Source organism: Salvelinus fontinalis, chromosome 20 (assembly GCF_029448725.1).
Source record: "Salvelinus fontinalis isolate EN_2023a chromosome 20, ASM2944872v1, whole genome shotgun sequence".
Lineage (NCBI taxonomy): Eukaryota > Metazoa > Chordata > Actinopteri > Salmoniformes > Salmonidae > Salvelinus > Salvelinus fontinalis.
In genome coordinates, this window is record NC_074684.1 from 21,094,701 (window position 1) to 21,115,400 (window position 20,700).

At 44.6% G+C, this 20,700-nt stretch overlaps 1 protein-coding gene across 1 annotated transcript in view; it reads right to left on the reverse strand.

The window, feature by feature from the left end:
* Window positions 1–20,700, reverse strand: part of LOC129817502 (mannosyl-oligosaccharide 1,2-alpha-mannosidase IA-like) — a 182,150-nt gene that overhangs the window by 49,662 nt on the left and 111,788 nt on the right. The window contains exon 5 of the mRNA XM_055872812.1: window positions 5,857–5,951. Coding sequence (XP_055728787.1) covers window positions 5,857–5,951 — 95 coding nt within the window. The remainder of the gene's footprint in view (window positions 1–5,856; window positions 5,952–20,700) is intronic.

A 20,700-nucleotide genomic window follows, 5' to 3' on the forward strand; every position in this document is an offset into this window, starting at 1 on the left:
AAAAGACAGGTTTTAAGCCTTGAGACAAGTGAGACATGGATTGTGATTGTGTGCCATTCAGAGGGTGAATGGGCAAGACAAAATATTTAAGTGCCTTTGAGGACATCCAGACAATTTTACACAACTGTGGGTGGCATTGGAGTCAACCTGGTCCAGCACTTGACACCTTGTAGAGTCCATGCCCCGAGAATTGAGGCTGTTTTGAGGGCAAAAGTGGGGGGTGCAACTCCTTAATGTCTTGTACACTCAGTGTACACAGCGCCTTCAGAAAGTATTCACACCCCTTTATTTTTTACACATTTTGTTGTGTTACAACCTGAATTTAAAACGCATTCAATTGAGATGTGTGACTGAACTACACTACCCCATAATGTCAAAGTGGAGTGTTGTTTGTAGGAAGTAAAAAATTAAATAAAAATTAAGCTGAAATGTCTCGAGTCAATAAGTATTCAACCCCTTTGTTATGGAGTTATGGAGTAAAAATGTGCTTAACAAATCACATAATAAGTTGCATGGACTCATTCCTTGTTCAATAATAGTGGTTAATGTGATTTTGAATGACTACCTCATCTCTGTACCCCACACATACAATTATCTGTAAGGTCCCTCAGCTGAGCAGTGAATTTCAAGCACAGATTTAAGCACAAAGACCAGGGAGGTTTTTCAATGACTCGCAAAGGTCACCGATTGGTAGATGTGTAAAAAAAACTATTATCCCTTTGGTGAAGTTATTAATTAGGCTTTGGATGGTGTATCAATACATCCAGTCACTACAAAGATACAGGTGTCCTTCCTAACTCAGTTGCCGGAGAGGAAGAAAATCGCTAAGGGATTTCACCATGAGGCCAATGGTGATTTTAAAACAGTTACAGAGTTTCATGGTTTTGATATGAGAAAACTGATGATGGTTGAAGAATTTTTAAAAGAATAATGGGGAAATATTGTACAATCCAGGTGTGCAAAGCTTACCCAAAAGACTCACAACTGTAATCAGCGCCAAAGGTGCTTCTAGAAAGGTTTGACTTAGGGGTGTGAATACATGTGTAAATTAGATAATTAATTTAATACATTTGCAAAAATATCTAAAAACGTGTTTACTTTGTCATTATGGGGCATTGTGGATAGATGGGTGAGAAAAAAACATTGAATAAATTTTGAATTCAGGCTGTAACACAACAAAAAATGGGGAATAAGTCAAGGGGTAAGAATACTTTCTGAAGGTACTGTAGCTGGCATCCTCGTTAGAAAGGGCTGGAGAGCTGGACAGGTTTATACTGTAGGTGTAGGAATATCCCTCCACAGATACTCTACAAAACTGTCTACATGTTGATTACATATTATCTGCTATAACTCTAATTTCAGTGTTGAAAATGTTGGGAATGGTCTTCTACAAAATCACTTGGCTTCACTTAACTGTTTTCTGAGGAGTGTGGAAAAAGAGAGGGAAAACTGCCCGAGGCTGTCTGCAATTGGGTTACTGGTTCTAACACATCTGAGAACGTGTCCCTCCATTTAAAGTGGGACAAAGTACAGACGCCAAAATAGCCCAAACGTTCCTTCTTCTATTACAGGGTAAGTGTCATCTATTAAATTGGGTTACGTTGTTGCTGTCAACATTTAGCGGGTCAAATACATTATTTACCAGGTTACGGCAGTAGCCAGGTTAGGAGCCCTTGTAGGTGAAGAACCAACATCCGTAAAAACACAACCCCTAATATACAGAACCACACACACACACACACACACACACACACACACACACACACACACACACAAAGATGCAACAAAAAATACAAGTTGTTGATACATTTCAATCCTCTCTATCTGCAGCGATACAACAGTGAGTTTAGATTCAGAATTCCCCAAAGGGACCACTGAGATTTTTTTAGCAACAAGCATCCACAAAATGAAAAACACAGGTAAGAGGGCTGGCCTTACATAACCTCCAACAAGAAATGTAGTTGCATACAAAGAGGCTTTTGACAGCCACAGAGTTTGTCTCATTAGTCCTCAAGTTAACGAGAGAGAATGAGTATGAGAGCTGCTGTGTTTCCTAACGAACATAACACAGCTCACTATAAGTGAATGGAGGTGCTGCCTACTGATACACATCTGTTTCTAGACAGCAAATAGACATATGCCAGCTCTGCATTAACGTGTGTATACTTTGTGAAACCTATTCCCTTTTCCCATATCCAGTTTATTCGCTCATATGCCTTAGCATCTCCATATCAGAAATTACATCTGTGGTTGAGGTCTGGTGGCCTCTATATAAGCTAACCCAGTTATGGTTCAGTGACGTGGGTAAATTCATAATTTCCACCTATCTGTTGGGGCCCCTGGGGGGCTGTGGTGGGGTGCCTGGGCGGGCGGCAGTCCTCTGGGGCCTCAGATCTAACTCCAGGAGATTAGTAGCTTCAACCAGCATGTGATGATGCGTGAAGAAAGCCCTTCATTCGCCATAAGCGGGGGAAATTAATTTGTTACACCGACCCGCACGGCCATCTCCAAGACAACCTGGGTTTTAATTCCTATCTGAGGAACTGGGCCGCGCGCTCACTGGCGAGAAAAAGGAAAAGAATGCCTTCACATGAATCCTGCGATCAGAGGGGGAGAGCGCACAATTTGAGCTTTGAGACAGATTTTTTTCTCCCTCCTGGCTAATAAAAACAGCCATTATACAGTGTGTAGGTATCTGAGAAAATATAACATACAACATATGAAGCTAAAGACATTTATTTAATTCAGTGCAGTAGCAGTGACAAGCCACACACATGTTCAGTTTCTGTGATATTGATAAAATCCCTCTCCCTGTTCTTTGCTGTGCTGAGGGTTGTGTAGTAGGCAGGAATTGTTAAGAGTGAGTATCGTATGTAAATAAGGCCTTTCTCAGCCATTGGACTGCCGGGGTTGAGCACGCTACACTAGCTGCAGGACTGGAGCAGACAGGACAGATGGGACATAACAGAGAGGATGGTTATTCTCATGGCTGAGACTAGCCGCTGGCGTCACACGCCCCCTGTTCTTCCTTTCCCTCCCTGCTTCATCCCCCTTTTCCTTCACCCTTTTACCCACCAGGCAGCAACTTGTTTGGCGTCTCTGGAAAAACAATTTCTAAACCCAATAAAAATCCTCCAACAGGTTTGCCCCTGGAGAGTAGCAGCTGACCCTCTATCCTCCAGACTCCATCCCGTCTCCCTCTCTCTTTTCTAAGGGACGTGGGCGGCTAGGTTCGTCCCTTCAGGGGGGATACGGTAAGCGCGAGGGTAGTGATGGAGGGAGGGGAACAAGGAGGTCCAGGGAGGGCAGTCCAACAAAAACTGTCACTTTGGATTTGTTAGCCGGGACAACACATGACCTTGACAGCGCTGTATTGTTTTGAAGCGGTTTCTGTGTAGAGCAGGAGAGAGGGAGCCATGGCAGCTATGGACACTGTAGTCGAGACGCTGAGCAGGGGCCATTCAGAGTAAGGTGCAGGCAGGATAACAATCTAGAGGCAGGCTCGATTTGCGAGAGAGCATCATAACAAAAAACTTGGTCCAGACAAGGTGTAGTCAAAACACTGACTTATTAATGGCAGAGCCCAGAACATCGATACACTGACAACATTCCTCACTTCTATGGTTTGGAGGATGGAATAAAGGAAGCAGAGACTGCACTTCGCAAAACAACTGTGCTTTTATGTGCCAACCACTATGCTATCAAACCAGAGCGGAGAATACTTTAAAGCTGGGGAGAAAGACAAGTATTTGCAATAATCTGTGCAGTTAATGTAAGAGAGGAAGAGTGAAACTATTGAAGGTAGGGTGATATTTCAAATGAATGTTTCACATGCCTGTGGAATGAATTAACCTTCTGTCTTTTTGGTCTAGTCTTCTTCGCTGCTTCTGTGCTGTGTAGAGTGTGCACCTTCCCACCTGCACACAGACACCAAGCCCCTCCCACTGCCACTCACAACAACAGAAGGAGAAAGATAAGTTCTTCCTCTCTGACAACAAGCAGTGTAAACACGCTACAGAATGGGTCATATGGACACCAAAACGCTGAGAGACATTATTTTACTGTAATAGACGACAACTTAACCTTTCCAACCATACCCTTTATGTCTCAACTACCAAAATAAACAGAGCAGACCCTACTAAAACGAGAGTATTAATGATTGTGGAAAATTCATGCTCAGTTACTGTAATGCGCGGCATTGCAGTACCACGCACTGCTAGAAGCATTTTAGCCACAGACTGTTTTGTGCTAGCTGTCTAGTCTGAGTTTTATAAATGTGCAATGAGCATAAAAAGACGCATTTAAATAAAGAACTGGCAACTCGTTCTCATTCTGAGAAATAAGCATCTTCTTATCCAGATAGGCCAGTAGATTTTATTATCTAAACAAAGTGAACAGGCTGTGTTGTTCAAACAGTTGGAGACAGACAGGAGGGTGTATTCATAACAGTTGGAGACAGACAGGAGGGTGTATTCATAACAGTTGGGAGACAGACAGGAGGGTGTATTCATAACAGTTGGAGACAGACAGGAGGGTGTATTCATTACAGTTGGAGACAGACAGGAGGGTGTATTCATAACAGTTGGAGACAGACAGGAGGGTGTATTCATAACAGTTGGAGACAGACAGGAGGGTGTATTCATAACAGTTGGAGACAGACAGGAGGGTGTATTCATAACAGTTGGAGACAGACAGGAGGGTGTATTCATAACAGTTGGAGACAGACAGGAGGGTGTATTCATAACAGTTGGAGACAGACAGGAGGGTGTATTCATAACAGTTGGAGACAGACAGGAGGGTGTATTCATAACAGTTGGAGACAGACAGGAGGGTGTATTCATAACAGTTGGAGAAAGACAGGAGGGTGTATTCATAACAGTTGGAGAAAGACAGGAGGGTGTGTTCATAACAGTTGGAGACAGACAGGAGGGTGTATTCATAACAGTTGGAGACAGACAGGAGGGTGTATTCATAACAGTTGGAGACAGACAGGAGGGTGTATTCATAACAGTTGGAGACAGACAGGAGGGTGTATTCATAACAGTTGGAGACAGACAGGAGGGTGTATTCATAACAGTTGGAGACAGACAGGAGGGTGTATTCATAACAGTTCAACTGTTCTACCTTGTTAGCAAGCAAATAGATCCAAGTTGACTAGACTTTAGCTTGCTACTCACTGGCACGTGGGTTTGTGCTTGAGAGATTGTTTATGAGACCTGTGTTCATTATCTATAATGCCTGCTACAAGAAGAAGTTGTTCATTATTCGTGGATTTGCATGGTTCTAGTTACATTTGTAACAAAAAGGGCATTTTCATAGACAGACTTGAAAGCCAGATCAGTGATTATTGCAACAACAAAAAAAGCAGGTTAAACTATTTTGATCAAATATTAAAATTATTAGTGCGTCTTATGGTTGTGGAAGGCTTATATTTAGCCTAGGTATAACTTCACAAATCCCTGAATTCAGTAGATTATTCCTGACTGTTTGAAATGCAGTGTATTGACCTTTAATTGTGCAACAATGCTTATTTAGAGATATGTTGTGAAAGTGGCCATAATTTTGAAAAAAATGAACCGGATATGATCGCCCAGCCCTAATTGAAGGCTTTTGGTCTTTACTCCTGTGAATGGAGTACAAGCACGAGTCACGCAAGGGAAGAGTGAGCTGTTTCAAGCTGCTCAGTGGGTGTGTGTCATGTCTGTAGAGGTGCAGGGTCTAGGTATTGTCCTCTTCTAAATGTATAATGAGTGATGTTCCACTATTGGGAATAGTGATTTACTTGTAGTAGAGTGGGCAGACTGTACAGTGTGTATATAAACAGACAGACAGGTGCTGTATGAGTGCAGGACTCACCTCTTCAGGTTTAGGAGGGCCCAGGGGATGCCTGTGGGGGTTTTGAATGCAGGCAACAGCTTCTCTCCCAGTTCTATGGCCTTCCTCCTGAACACCTACCAAAAAAAGAGAGAGACTCATCAGCAAAAACAATCTCTTCGTGTCATTCCGTCAATGTCTAAGAGGTGGTGACAGGGATCCATAGACAATGGCCATCAAGCTCTTCCTGTCACATGGGCCTTTTATCTCACATGCAGCGTGGCCCTGTTTCCTGTTAGAGAGTAGGGAAAGTAAAGGCTGTTTCCTGGTGTGTGTATGTATGTGTGTGTGTGTGTGTGTATGTGAGAGGGTGTGAGAGAGAGAGAGAGCGCAAGGCAGAGAAGGAGAGAGGAACAGAGAGAGCGAGAGGAAAAGAAAGTCAGGGAAAGAGACAGAGAAACCGGAAGAGGGAAACAGAGAGAGTGTTTAGGCCCGCTTCCTGCACCAAGCTGATAAGAACTAATCAGATAAGAGCAGAGCGTGGAGGCTCTGAGGCCTACCTTCCCATCCTGCACTGCACTCTGCTCTGCTCTTCAACGCTGCGCTGCCTCACACCACCTCCCTCTCTATGCCTCCCTTCTTGCCACCATCACAGCCCTGGATATCTATCTATCAACCCCTTCAGATCAGGGACAGGAAAATGTCACCATGTCACGAGCGCTTTACATTAAATCATATACAATGACACCAATATACAATGACAGGTAAGGCATCAAAGGCACATGTGCATCTTCCCGTCTATGTTGAGTCCTGAGAGGATTCTGTACTGTAGGAAATAGGAATACTAATGTAAAATAAATACATTCCCTATGAAGTCTCCAGAAGTTTCTGTGAATGCACTCACTCTCTGGGAGATGCCCCAGTCAATAATCTGAATTTCATTCAGACATTTTGGCTCTCAGGAAAAGTGCTCTGCGTGAAGCTAATTGCAGCGTATGAGTGTCTGAATGAAATTGTGATTATTGGGATCTACTGTAACTAACCGAGATAACAAAGCTGTACACATGATCATATCTGTGTGTTCCATCATCACATGTTCCTGTACTAGTTCTGAAGTGACATGGAGCTGTCAGAGGAGGTCGTAAGACGCTGTGAAGAACAGGGAGTGTTGGTCTTGGATATGCGCGGAGACGTCTCTAAGCAGCAACAATCCGGTGTGTCACTGCCTGCCGAGGGACCTGTGCCACATGGCTTCATGCTAATCCAATTGTTGTGAAAAGATATTCTCTCCTCTATGAAGTATTAAAATGGCATATGTCCAGCCACTCAATAGTGGGGAATGTCTCACAAGTACCAAACGCCTGCACAAAGACGAGAGGGCACGAATGAATAAGGTAAAACAGCAACAGAGTCAGTCTGTTGAAAGTCATTGAATTGGTTATTTTCAAAATGCAGATGTAGATGATGTATAAAGAGTACAATCTCAAAGGCAGGAGCTGGTGGCCTTTCAAAAGAGGCATTCAGGAGCTGCGTCGGTACAGGGCGGTGCCATCACCGATTGTTTCATTCACTGGACACCCGTTGATACTAGTGCCCTAACTCAAAAAACTCCGGCTAGGGCAGTGTGCGTCAGCCACCAAATAATCTCCTGCTGTGTCCTTGGAGTCTCTGGACAAGGTCACCTGGTAACCTGTTCTACTAATAATCACTATGTCTCCCGCTGTGTCCTTGGAGTCTCTGGACAAGGTCACCTGGTAACCTGTTCTACTAATAATCACTATGTCTCCCGCTGTGTCCTTGGAGTCTCTGGACAAGGTCACCTGGTAACCTGTTCTACTAATAATCACTATGTCTCCTGCTGTGTCCTTGGAGTCTCTGGACAAGGTCACCTGTTAACCTGTTCTACTAATAATCACTATGTCTCCTGCTGTGTCCATGGAGTCTCTGGACAAGGTCACCTGTTAACCTGTTCTACTAATAATCACTATGTCTCCTGCTGTGTCCTTGGAGTCTCTGGACAAGGTCACCTGGTAACCTGTTCTACTAATAATCACTATGTCTCCTGCTGTGTCCTTGGAGTCTCTGGACAAGGTTACCTGGTAACCTGTTCTACTAATAATCACTATGTCTCCCGCTGTGTCCTTGGAGTCTCTGGACAAGGTCACCTGTTAACCTGTTCTACTAAATCCACAGCGCTGTTCCTTCTGCCCACCACTCCCCCCTCTGCTCTGTGATGAGGTGTGGGTTGTCTGTCTACCTCTCTCTCGCCACTCTGTCATTTATTACATTGGACTTTTATGGCTCAATTCTGAGGAGGTTATGAAAGTAATCTGGAGCTCCCGTACCGTAAGTAGAGGACATCCACAAATCATCCCATCCCACCAGGGTTAGCACATACAGACAGGTCGAGACTGGAGAAATCCTGTGTACCTACATCTCATCCAATTTGTGTGATTAATGCTTTTAATGATGCCAGGACGCTGGAGAATAAATAAACCAGAGCCCCACCTAGAGTCATCAAGCAAACTGTCAACAAGGTTTAATAAGCAATCAAATGATCTGCAACCCCAAACAACCGGGCCAGGCTGGATGGCAGATAATATTAGTAAATATTGATAATGATATTCCTCACTCCAGTGAGTTTGAAGAATGACTTATCACTGATATGAGAGAATCAGCTTTGAAGTAGAACAGATGTTATACAGAATACAAATACAGCAACAGTTTTTTTGCAGGTTTCCTGACACTGAATAGGAATAAGGTAAACACTCATTTGGATGATTCAGGTCAAAGGAAACAAAGAAGCATGCAGTTCTGAAGATGAGGAGATGAAAGTAGTAAAAATACAACTTGCACACACCCTATTAGTGCAATAGGGGCCATTTTTGTACTCTACAAAGTAATTTAGGCCATAAGGACAAAACAAGACAGAGACAGTGACACAAAGACAGAGCGGGTGTAGTTTGTACAACAGGACTATGTGCCCGTCACTGGGAGCCAGGCTAACAGCTCCTGTGCTTTGGGGCTGTGGGGAAGAGGGCTGGACATGCCGCTAAAGAAGATGAATTACCTGGCTGGGCCGGGGGTGACTGGGCCGCCTTGCGGGACACAGCCCAAATTACTCCATGCGTCTGTGGGGAAGAACCAGACAGGGCTCTGGCTCCTCCAATAGATCAACCCACACCCAGCTTTCCCCCATGGCCTAGCTGTCCCTGGATGAAGCCTGGCAGGGAGGGACTGGGGGGATATAGGCCCAGTAGTTGGAACTCTAATCCCTTGACATGAAGCTCCAGGGAACACACATCACAGGTCACCAACAGGACTGAAAATGTCATTATGAAAATTCACTTCACCATGGCTACCATACCATAATATTTAGGTTAAATACAACAACAAAAAGGTGTGTGTGCACGCGTCCCCTCACAGTCCCCACCGTTCCATGAGTTGCTGTTTAATCCCTTTTTAAAGATCATTTAGGCTGTTTGAGTATTTGTATTTATTATGGATCTCCATTAGCTGCTGCCAAGGCTCTTGCTACTCTTCCTGGGGTCCGGCAAAATTAAGGCAGTTATGACATTTTTCTAACGTTACAATACATTCATAACAGATTTCACAACACACTAAGTGTGTGCCCTCAGGCCCCTACTCCACTACCACATATCTACAACACAAAATCCATGTGTACGTGTGTGTATAGTGAGTATGTTATTATGTGTGTGTCTGTGTCTATGTTTGTGTTTCTTCACAGTCCCCACTGCTCCATAAGGTGTATTTTTATATCTGTTTTTTAAAATCTGATTCTACTGCTTGCATTAGTTGCTGATGTGGAATATAGTTCCATGTAGACATGGCCCTACTGTATGTAGTACTGTGTGCCTCCCATAGTCTGTTCTGGACTTGGGGACTATGAAGAGACCTGGTGGCATGGCTTGTGGGGTATGCATGGGTGTCTGAGCTGTGTGCTAATAGTTTAAACAGGCAGCTCGGTGCTTTCAGCATGTCAATAACTCACAAATACAAGTAGTGATGAAGTCAATCTCTCCTCCACTTTGAGCCATGAGAGATTGACATGCATATGATTAATTTTAGCTCTCTGTGGACATCCATGGGCCAGCCGTGCCGCCCTGTTCTGAGCCAATTGCAATGTTTCTAAGTCCCTCTTTGTGCCACCTGACCACACAACTGAACAGTAGTCCAGGTTACTGAAAGCCAGTGGCATGTCCTTAGCAAAGATTTTGTTGGAGGGGCTTCCATTAAGAACACCCTCTGTGTAATTGAAGACGGAAGGCAGTTCCATGCGTTCATGGCGAGCTATAAAATTCTGCGTTGCAGTGAATTCGTTTTGGATTTAGGGACTGAAGAGACCGCTGGTGGCATGTCTTGTGGGGTATGCATGGGTGTCTGAGCTGAATGGTATTTGATTATACAGACAATCTGGAATTTTCACAACAATACTTCTCATAAAAACTAGAAGAGAACAGTTGATCTCTCGTCAACCCTCAACCAGGAAAGACTGGCATGTTGTTGATGTTAGTTCTGTATGTGCAGTTAAGGACAAGGCGTGCTGCTCTGTTTTGAGCCAGCTGCTGTCTTTTTTTGCTGCACTTGACTATATTACTGGACAGTAATCAAGATGGGACAAGACCACAACCTGAAAAACTAGTAAAGTAGATGTGTCAAAAATGCAGAAAATATTTTTTATAATAGACATAGCCCTCCCCATCTTCATAACTTTTACAACATGACATGACCATGATAATTGATCATCAATGTTATACCTAGAAGTTTAGCTTCCTCAACTTGCTTACAACCTTTATGTACAACTCACGTCAAGGTTTAGGTCTTAGAGAATGTTTTGAACCAAACACAATGCTTTCAGTTTTAGATTTGATTTATTTTGCTCCGTTGCACCCCATTATTTCTATTTCTACTTCGCACATTCTTCCACTGCAAATCTACCATTCCAGTGTTTTACTTGCTATATTGTATTTACTTCGCCACCATGGCCTTTTTTTGCCTTTACCTCCCTTATCTCACCTAATTTGCTCACATTGTATATAGACTTATTTTTCTACTGTATTATTGATTGTTTGTTTGTTTTACTCCATGTGTAACTCTGTGTTGTTGTATGTGTCGAACTGCTTTGCTTTATCTTGGCCAGGTCGCAGTTGTAAATGAGAACGTGTTCTCAACTTGCCTACCTGGTTAAATAAAGGTGAAATAAATAACTAAAAATATGTATTTCAGACCAGTTTATTATTAAGCATTCATTCTGATACAGACTGGAAGCTCACTGGCTTTGGGTTCTGACAAGTAGAGTGTGGAATCATCCGGCTCAAGGTTTCCGTTAGCCGGTAACTGCTGGCTTTTGGCCACAAAATAATAAAAAAAAGCAGATAAATAAAATTGTTCCCGAAAAATGCACGGGTGAAAAAAATCCCATTGCAAAATAATGGTTTTCATTCATTGATGGAAATATCAGTCGACGTAAATACTTTTGACCGTCATGCTTATTTGTCTATTGGTTAATTTGCATAATTTAGTGAAATTAAAATTGGCCTTTTGTGTGTCGTTAGTCATGTATCATATTTATCCAACACAACTATCACACGCCCAGCATACTTTCCTATTTTGAGAAGGACTTTTTTCTGCAGCTCCTCAGCTGGTTGCTGCTGGAATAAAACACGTGCCTTTATTATCCCATTCATTGTGCAACAATTCTAAATGCAGTCGTGTGTAAAACAGTTTTGGTGCACGATTAAAAAGAGATACGATTTTTATTTCTCAACTGGTAATTGAAAGTGCGCCTCCCATTCACCATTCAAGTGCAGACAACAGGTTATCAGCGTGTCATCCACCACATTACAATGTGAGCTGGACATAGAATGCATTTTGAAAACATACTTAATAGGAAAAATCCGACTATGGAAACGTAGAGGCAATTATTTTATAAAGACTTCATAAGTGGCGCTTGAGTTTCCAGTTTGGGGAAGCTCATAGCCTATAGGCCAATGCAGCAGAAGGCCTATAAGTTCCCTGCTCTTTCACACCGAGGATTAGGTATTATCGACATTGTTGGAAAGATTTTTTAAATAGCTTACTGTAAGCAACTATAGCTTCCATATTTTATAATTCGCAAAGGATGTTAAAAAACACTTTCCTAAATGTTCACGCAGCAGGCCAGGTACATGTCAGGCACACACGCTCCCTCAACATTATCAGGACAGGGAAACCAGACCAGACCAGACACTTGAGAGTTTTTCCACCGATTCCACAACAATTTGACCAAATTCAAAACAGCAATACTTCTCTTTCATTATTAGATATTTTATACAAAAATATGATGGTTCAATGCTGTCATTTCACTTGAGTTTTTCCACTTTACTTGTGAAATATTGAAATGATTACCAATATCGAAAGGTTTTGTTATAAATGACCCATCAACTTCAATGAACGATGGAGAGGAATGAGTTTTCTGCCCATGATATCAGATCTAAGGATGACGATGCCTAGACAATAGCAATGTTTCCAGCCTGGATCTTTTATCAGACAGAGTGGTCTGTCCCTCTTAAGATGCCATCCTGTGCTCAGCAGGCTAAAGCCTCAAACAGGGCCTGAAAAACAAATTGCTGGGAAAGAGCAGCTTTGTCCGATCTAATTGTGGTAAGCTGCACACACAGGAAAGAGGAGGTCAAATTGCATTACGAAATTAAACCCAGCAGGCTGTTAACCAGAGTGCACTGCCAGTTAACTTCCCCCTGACGAAGTGACTCATAGCAGTGCTGTCCTCCCTAAGGACTGAGGGGAACAACATTCAAAACAGGCCTCTGGACAGAACTGGGACTTTCAGAAATGGTCAAATTCAGAACGTCAAAAAGGAGTCCTCTGGCACTTTTTGCTGTGCCTAAGCACTGAAAAGATTGATTAAGCTATCGATTGGGCAGTGTCAGTGAAAGAACTCACCTGGTGTCCCCTGACATGAATCACTCACCTGATTGAAAAGTAACAACACTGAAGTCTTTAAGATCAGGGGTTGGGCCTCCCTGCTTTACTGTACTGCTGAGGTGCAGCTTTTTAATTCAGCAAAGAGTCTGAGGTGTGAGTTGAGGGGCTCCTCTGGCCTCTCGGCAGGGGCTTCAAACTGCCCGCTGGGCATCACTCACCTCACATCTTAAATGACGACTCAGTCCTTTCTCCTCTACTCAGTGAACGATTAAGCAGCTCGATAGAACCCTATTTCACCCCAATAAGTATTTTTTTGAGGAATGGCGTTCCTATGCTTTAAGATTACTAGGTGCCATTTGTAGTTTGTGCCTCTCTGTTATGCCACCATTAATGAGGCTAAAAACAGCAGATCCCGCCCTGGGTGCAGGGGGAGACATTTTTGAAAGGACACTTCAAGGCAATTACCACACTCATTTGTAGGGATTTATCCTAAGTTAGCACGGTGTGCCTGCTATATGAGCGGCTATAAGGCCCCTCCTCTACCTCCCCCCTAGCTACTCATTACAACTAAGAATCCACAGCAGAGAGAGAGGCTGAGGGAAAGAGGGAGAGTGGGTTAGTGAGAGAAGGGTATTTTGTGGGAGGGAAAGTTTGAGAAAGAGAAAATGCCCTAGGGAGAGGGAGTGAGTGAGAGACGACATTAGAAAAGTAGAGAGAGAGAATCTGAGGGGCAGCAGTAAACCCAAATGAGGTGACCCAGATCTTGTGTCCTTCTGTCAGTCTACTCAAAACCAGGAGAGACTGGTCACATTCAACTTATTCTTTTCAGTCAACATTTTCTGCATTTAACTCAAATAATGACTTCCATGACATTGATAAAATGAAGCCTGGTTTGTTCAAAGGTAGCTTTAATATGCTGAAACTGTACTTTTATATTCAAATGAGTATGGGTAAACGTTACAGTATGTTTGATATGCTAACGTTACCAGCTATCAATATTGTCTTGCAAGCTACATTTAGCTAATGTGTGTACGAACAACAAAATAAACCCTTTAATTGTCTGCACATGCTTGTGAATTGTTGCATTATTCAAGAGTGAAATAGGGTTTGCTTGCATTATTCAAGAGTGTAGCTAGCTAATATGTTTTAGAGGAAAAGTTGCTTACATTGTTGAATAGCTTGCAATCCTACTGGCTAGTCAGTGGCTACTTTAATACTGATATGTAAGGTACATTTTTAGCTACAGAGCAAGAATGCCACGTTGCCAGCTACAAAGAAAGGTAAGGCAAGGATGGCATGTAAATTTAAATGTTTATGTACATATTAAGCTAATTCAAAACCTATTCGTGCTGCCTCTCAAACGTTTGTCAATGAGAATAGCCTCAGAGGCCAGACCAGGTGCAGGAAAACTTACTTCTCTGCCACAAGCAAGATCCTTTGGCAGCGCTAACATATAGGCAGTGGAATGGGACTATCTGGTACTGGAGCGGATAGCCATGGCCTACTTAGCCGAGGAGCAACCATTTTCCCAATCTACTCTAAAGACCAAAAGGGCATATCAAGCTCTGACACAGCCTGTCAACTGACCAGGGCCCAGATGTGTGGCTTAAGCTCAGTGCCACCCGACTAGGTTTTCACATTCTGGTCTATAAGCACACTTCAAGCAGTTTGAGAGAGAGCGAGAGAGATGGAGGGAAGGAGGGAGGGATGTGGTATGTGTTAAAAGAGTCCTTAGATGAAGAGGGACCTCCGCTGAGAATGGACGAAAGGCGCGTAGAGGCAGACAAGGACGTCCATTCACACAGGAGCAGGAGGGCTTAGTGCTGAGAGCAATCAGGACCGGACAGACAGGAGGGAAAGGCTGAGCTGACGGGCCCTGCCTGGCTGCCTCTTTCAGCTCACACTTGAGGACCCTGGACTGCTTTAAACAACGGTTTCTCAGCAGCTCCTCAGCAGTCCTCTTCAATACGGCTTATTGTGCCTGAGAGCCTCAGAGCTGAACCCACTGAGCTGGGAGGAGGAGGTAGTGGAAAAGGAGGAGGAGGGCTGTGGCTGACTACAGAGTGATAAGCTGCTCCCAGCGCCCCATTCCCAAAGTCATTTAGGCCTACGTAAGGCAGGGATGAGCTGGGATCTTCCTCATGTCTGAGAGGGAGGAGAGGAATAGTTGTGTCTATATGCCTGAACAAACTAGCCACAGTACTAAGATCTTCTCTCTTGTAAAAATCAAACAGAAGGTTCTCCCTGAGGGGGTAGATGATGGTAAACAACCAAACAGAAGAGAAGAGGAGAAAAAAGCTCTGGTGTTTTCTGGAGCCTAATCCTTCAGGGGTGGAACTGGCTCAAATCTGCTCAATGCGAGGCACCACTCGCACACAAGAACATAGTCCATAAATTGAAGACAGCAGTGAGGAGAGATCCTCTAAAAGCCTGGATTGAAACCGATCCATGGAGGAGAGTACACTGATATTCCCCGGGCCCTGGCTCTCCAGCTAATGAAAGGCATGTGCTGGGGAGATCTGCCCTATACCAGAGAGAGTCCGACACAGGGTCTGTTACACCAGTCACGACACATATCACTTCCCTGTGTGTTCCTTATCAATTACACCTCAGTCACAAAATAGGCAATAGAACGGGGGAGAAAACACCAAGCTCATTACCGTCCGTGAATTGCTAGCTTGTATTGATTGGAGTTTGTGCCTGGCAAAGTGCTGCCGTGACTTTCCAAGATAATTATGTTTCAGTCGTCAGTGTGTTTTCTTTAATTCATTAATTATCTCTGTTAATGGCGGGGTGACTCTGAGAGGCACGCAATGTAACATGGCATGCAGCCCGGAAATAAGAGATTTATTCAGGAGCCGAGCTAGCGGATGTCTTTGTTATGTCCCAGATAGGCTGTCTCCATTGTGTTGGCTACGGCGGCGGTGGTGATGTGAGATGAATGAGCAGATGCTAGGTGATAGAAGGGTTTTATCTGTGCATGATCCCATTGAACAACTCTTGCTGGGGCACGAGATCTGCTGCATTAACTCAGGCATTAACTCAGGCATCCACACACACACACCTGACAGATACAGTACAAAGGCACACACATGATAAACCGAGGGGAGAAATAGAATTGTAGGGTTGTATTGTAGGGTAGGGTAAGCTATAAAAAGTGATCTAGTTTTCCGTCATGGCTTTCACTGCACCATTGACCACACTAAACGTTATTGAAAATGAAATGAAAATAAGTGATGGGGGGGGGGGAGAATCAATATTATTTTTGACAATATATAGTATCGTATCATTTTGACAATATAAATCAAATCAAATTTTATTAGTCACATACACATGGTTAGCAGATGTTAATGCGAGTGTAGCGAAATGCTTGTGCTTCTAGTTCCGACAATGCAGTAATAACAACAAGTAATCTAACCTAACAATTCCACAACTACTACCTTATACACGCAAGTGTAAAGGGATAAAGAATATGTACATAAAGATATATGAATGAGTGATGGTACAGAACGGCATAGGCAAGATGCAGTAGATGGTATAGAGTACGGTATATACATATGAGATGAGTACTGTAGGATATGTAAACATAAAGTGGCATAGTTTAAAGTGGCTAGTGGTACATGTATTACATAAAGATGGCAAGATGCAGTAGATGATATAGAGTACAGTATATACATATACATATGAGATGGGTAATGTAGGGTATGTAAACATTATATTAAGTGGCATTGTTTAAAGTGGCTAGTGGTACATTTTTACATAATTTCCATCAATTCCCATTTTTAAAGTGGCTGGAGTTGAGTCAGTATGTTGGCAGCGGCCGCTAAATGTTAGTGGTGGCTGTTTAACAGTCTGATGGCCTTGAGATAGAAGCTGTTTTTCAGTCTCTCGGTCCCTGCTTTGATGCACCTGTACTGACCTCGCCTTCTGGATGATAGCGGGGTTAACAGGCAGTGGCTTGGGTGGTTGTTGTCCTTGATGATCTTTATGGCCTTCCTGTGACATCGGGTGGTGTAGGTGTCCTGGAGGGCAGGTAGTTTGCCCCCGGTGATGCGTTCTGCAGACCTCACTACCCTCTGGAGAGCCTTACAGTTGTGGGCGGAGCAGTTGCCGTACCAGGCGGTGATACAGCCCGACAGGATGCTCTCGATTGTGCATCTGTAGAAGTTTGTGAGTGCTTTTGGTGACAAGCCGAATTTCTTCAGCCTCCTGAGGTTGAAGAGGCGCTGCTGCGCCTTCTTCACAACGCTGTCTGTGTGGGTGGACCAATTCAGTTTGTCCGTGATGTGTACACCGAGGAACTTAAAACTTTCCACCTTCTCCACTACTGACCCGTCGATGTGGATAGGGGGGTGCTCCCTCTGCTGTTTCCTGAAGTCCACAATCATCTCCTTTGTTTTGTTGACGTTGAGTGTGAGGTTATTTTCCTGACACCACACTCCGAGGGCCCTCACCTCCTCCCTGTAGGCCGTCTCGTCGTTGTTGGTAATCAAGCCTACCACTGTAGTGTCATCCGCAAACTTGATGATTGAGTTGGAGGCGTGCATGGCCACGCAGTCGTGGGTGAACAGGGAGTACAGGAGAGGGCTCAGAACGCACCCTTGTGGGGCCCCAGTGTTGAGGATCAGCGGGGTGGAGATGTTGTTACCTACCCTCACCACCTGGGGGCGGCCCGTCAGGAAGTCCAGGACCCAGTTGCACAGGGCGGGGTCGAGACCCAGGGTCTCGAGCTTGATGACGAGTTTGGAGGGTACTATGGTGTTAAATGCTGAGCTGTAGTCGATGAACAGCATTCTCACATAGGTATTCCTCTTGTCCAGATGGGTTAGGGCAGTGTGCAGTGTGGTTGCGATTGCGTCGTCTGTGGACCTATTGGGTCGGTAAGCAAATTGGAGTGGGTCTAGGGTGTCCGGTAGGGTGGAGGTGATATGGTCCTTGACTAGTCTCTCAAAGCACTTCATGATGACGGAAGTGAGTGCTACGGGGCGGTAGTCGTTTAGCTCAGTTACCTTAGCTTTCTTGGGAACAGGAACAATGGTGGCCCTCTTGAAGCATGTGGGAACAGCAGACTGGGATAAGGATTGATTGAATATGTCCGTAAACACACCAGCCAGCTGGTCTGCGCATGCTCTGAGGACGCGGCTGGGAATGCCGTCTGGGCCTGCAGCCTTGCGAGGGTTAACACGTTTAAATGTTTTACTCACCTCGGCTGCAGTGAAGGAGAGCCCGCAGGTTTTGGTAGCGGGCCGTGTCAGTGGCACTGTATTGTCCTCAAAGCGGGCAAAAAAGTTATTTAGCCTGTCTGGGAGCAAGACATCCTGGTCCGCGACGGGGCTGGTTTTCTTTTTGTAATCCGTGATAGACTGTAGACCCTGCCACATACCTCTTGTGTCTGAGCTGTTGAATTGCGACTCTATTTTGTCTCTGTACTGGGACTTAGCCTGTTTGATAGCCTTGCGGAGAGAATAGCTACACTGTGTGTATTCGGTCATGTTTCCAGTCACCTTGCCCTGGTTAAAAGCAGTGGTTCGCGCTTTCAGTTTCACGCGAATGCTGCCGTCAATCCACGGTTTCTGGTTTGGGAATGTTTTAATCGTTGCTGTGGGTACGACATCGTCAATGCACTTCCTAATGAACTCGCTCACCGAATCAGCATATTCTTCAATGTTGTTGTTGGACGCAATGCGGAACATATTCCAATCCGCGTGATCGAAGCAGTCTTGAAGCGTGGAATCAGATTGGTCGGACCAGCGTTGAACAGACCTGAGCGCGGGAGCTTGTTGTTTTAGTTTCTGTTTGTAGGCTGGAATCAACAAAATGGAGTCGTGGTCAGCTTTTCCGAAAGGAGGGCGGGGGAGGGCCTTATATGCGTCGCGGAAGTTAGTATAACAATGATCCAGGGTTTTACCAGCCCTGGTAGCACAATCGATATGCTGATAGAATTTAGGGAGTTTTGTTTTTAGATTAGCCTTGTTAAAATCCCCAGCTACGATGAATGCAGCCTCAGGGTGTGTGGTTTCCAGTTTACAAAGAGTCAGATAGAGTTCGTTCAGGGCCATCGATGTGTCTGCTTGGGGGGGAATATATACGGCTGTGATTATGATCGAAGAGAATTCCCTTGGTAGATAATGCGGTCGACATTTGATTGTGAGGAGTTCTAGATCAGGTGAACAGAATGACTTGAGTTCCTGTGTGTTGTTATGATGATCACACCACGTCTCGTTAATCATGAGGCATACCCCCCCGCCCCTCTTCTTACCAGAAAGATGTTTGTTTCTGTCGGCGCGATGCGTGAAGAAACCAGCTGGCTGCACCGACTCCGTTAGCGTCTCTTGAGTTAGCCATGTTTCCGTGAAGCAGAGCACGTTGCAATCCCTGATGTCTCTCTGGAATGTTACCCGTGCTCGGATTTCATCAACCTTATTGTCAAGAGACTGGACACTGGCGAGTAGTATGCTAGGGAGTGGAGCGCGATGTGCCCGTCTCTGAAGCCTGACCAGAAGACCGCTACGTTTGCCCCTTTTACGGCGTCGCGTAGGGTCGCCGGCTGGGATCAGATCCATTGTATTGGGTGGAAGGCAAAACACTGGATCCGTTTCGGGAAAGTCATATTCCTGGTAGGAAACGATGATTAGTTGACGTTAATCGTATATTCAGTAGTTCCTCCCGACTGTATGTAATGAAACCTAAGATCACCTGGGGTACCAATGTAAGAAATAACACATAAAAAAACAAAATACTGCATATTTTCCAAGGAACGCGAAGCGAGGCGGCCATCTCGGTCGGCGCCGGAAGTCAAATAAGAACATAAGAATATATATATATAAGAACATAGCTTGTTCTCCATCTTATTTTTAACTAGGGAGACAATTTGTTTTCAGAACCTTTATTTCCTTGACGGATCTAAACACTAAACTTTTCTCATGGCTCTTTCTTGTCCCTCTGCAGTCGACATGTGGTGAGCAATATGTTTGGAACACCGAATCACAATAAAATCACAGTATCAAATCGCAACATATAGAATCACGAGAATCGCAAAACATTGTATCGGCACCTAAGTTTCGTGATAATATCATATCGCGAGGTCCCTGGCAATTCCCAGCCCAAATGAAAATGAGTATATTGTGCGTGTCTGTATGTAGGGAGTAGCTCAACATGAGCCGGGGCATGTCTGCCTGTGCTGCTATTCAGATGGAAATGAGTGGCTGAGAGAGGGCACACTGCCTGATGGAGGGAGATACAGAGACAGAAAGAAAGCGAGAGAGAGAGGGAGCTAGAGAGCCAGATAGAGAGCAAGAGAGACCTCTTAGCTCTTGTGGAGTGAATGTTCTGTGTCCCACCAGGGACCACCTGTCAGGAGCGATAAAGCAGGTTGGATCAGAGGAACTGGGCAGACAGACAGACACACAGTTCCTGCAGATGGGAGGAGAGGACAGGGAGAGGAGGAGAGGAAGAGGGGAGAGAGAGAGATAGCAAGAAAGAGTAAGAGAGCTAGATGGGGGAGAAAGATGAAGAGAAGAGGGGGAGGGGCAGCATCATGGCTGGCTGTTGTTTGGCCGTCTTGGCGGGGCTCCACCAAACCAGCATGTGGGCGTCAGGCAGGCAGGCAGAGGAGCCAGTGGGACATCTCCTGTCTGCCAGGCCCTGTTGGCCCCTCTCACTACCACCCCTCTCACTGGAACATTGATTATGGCATTGTGTTGGGGAACAGACGCACATGTGCTGCTGAAAGCCCTCTCCACCACATGGACACGAGGGCTCTGGCCCTGGTACTCTCCCTCGCTGATCACTACACTCCCAGAGAATATGTCAGCCAGCCAGCCAGCCTCTCTCTCAGCCAGATAGGCTCTAGGAGAGAAAACAGAACAAATAGCCTTCAATCCTTTCCTCCTATAAGGCTCCACTTGCACCATCCTCACAACATACAGGACCTCATACAAA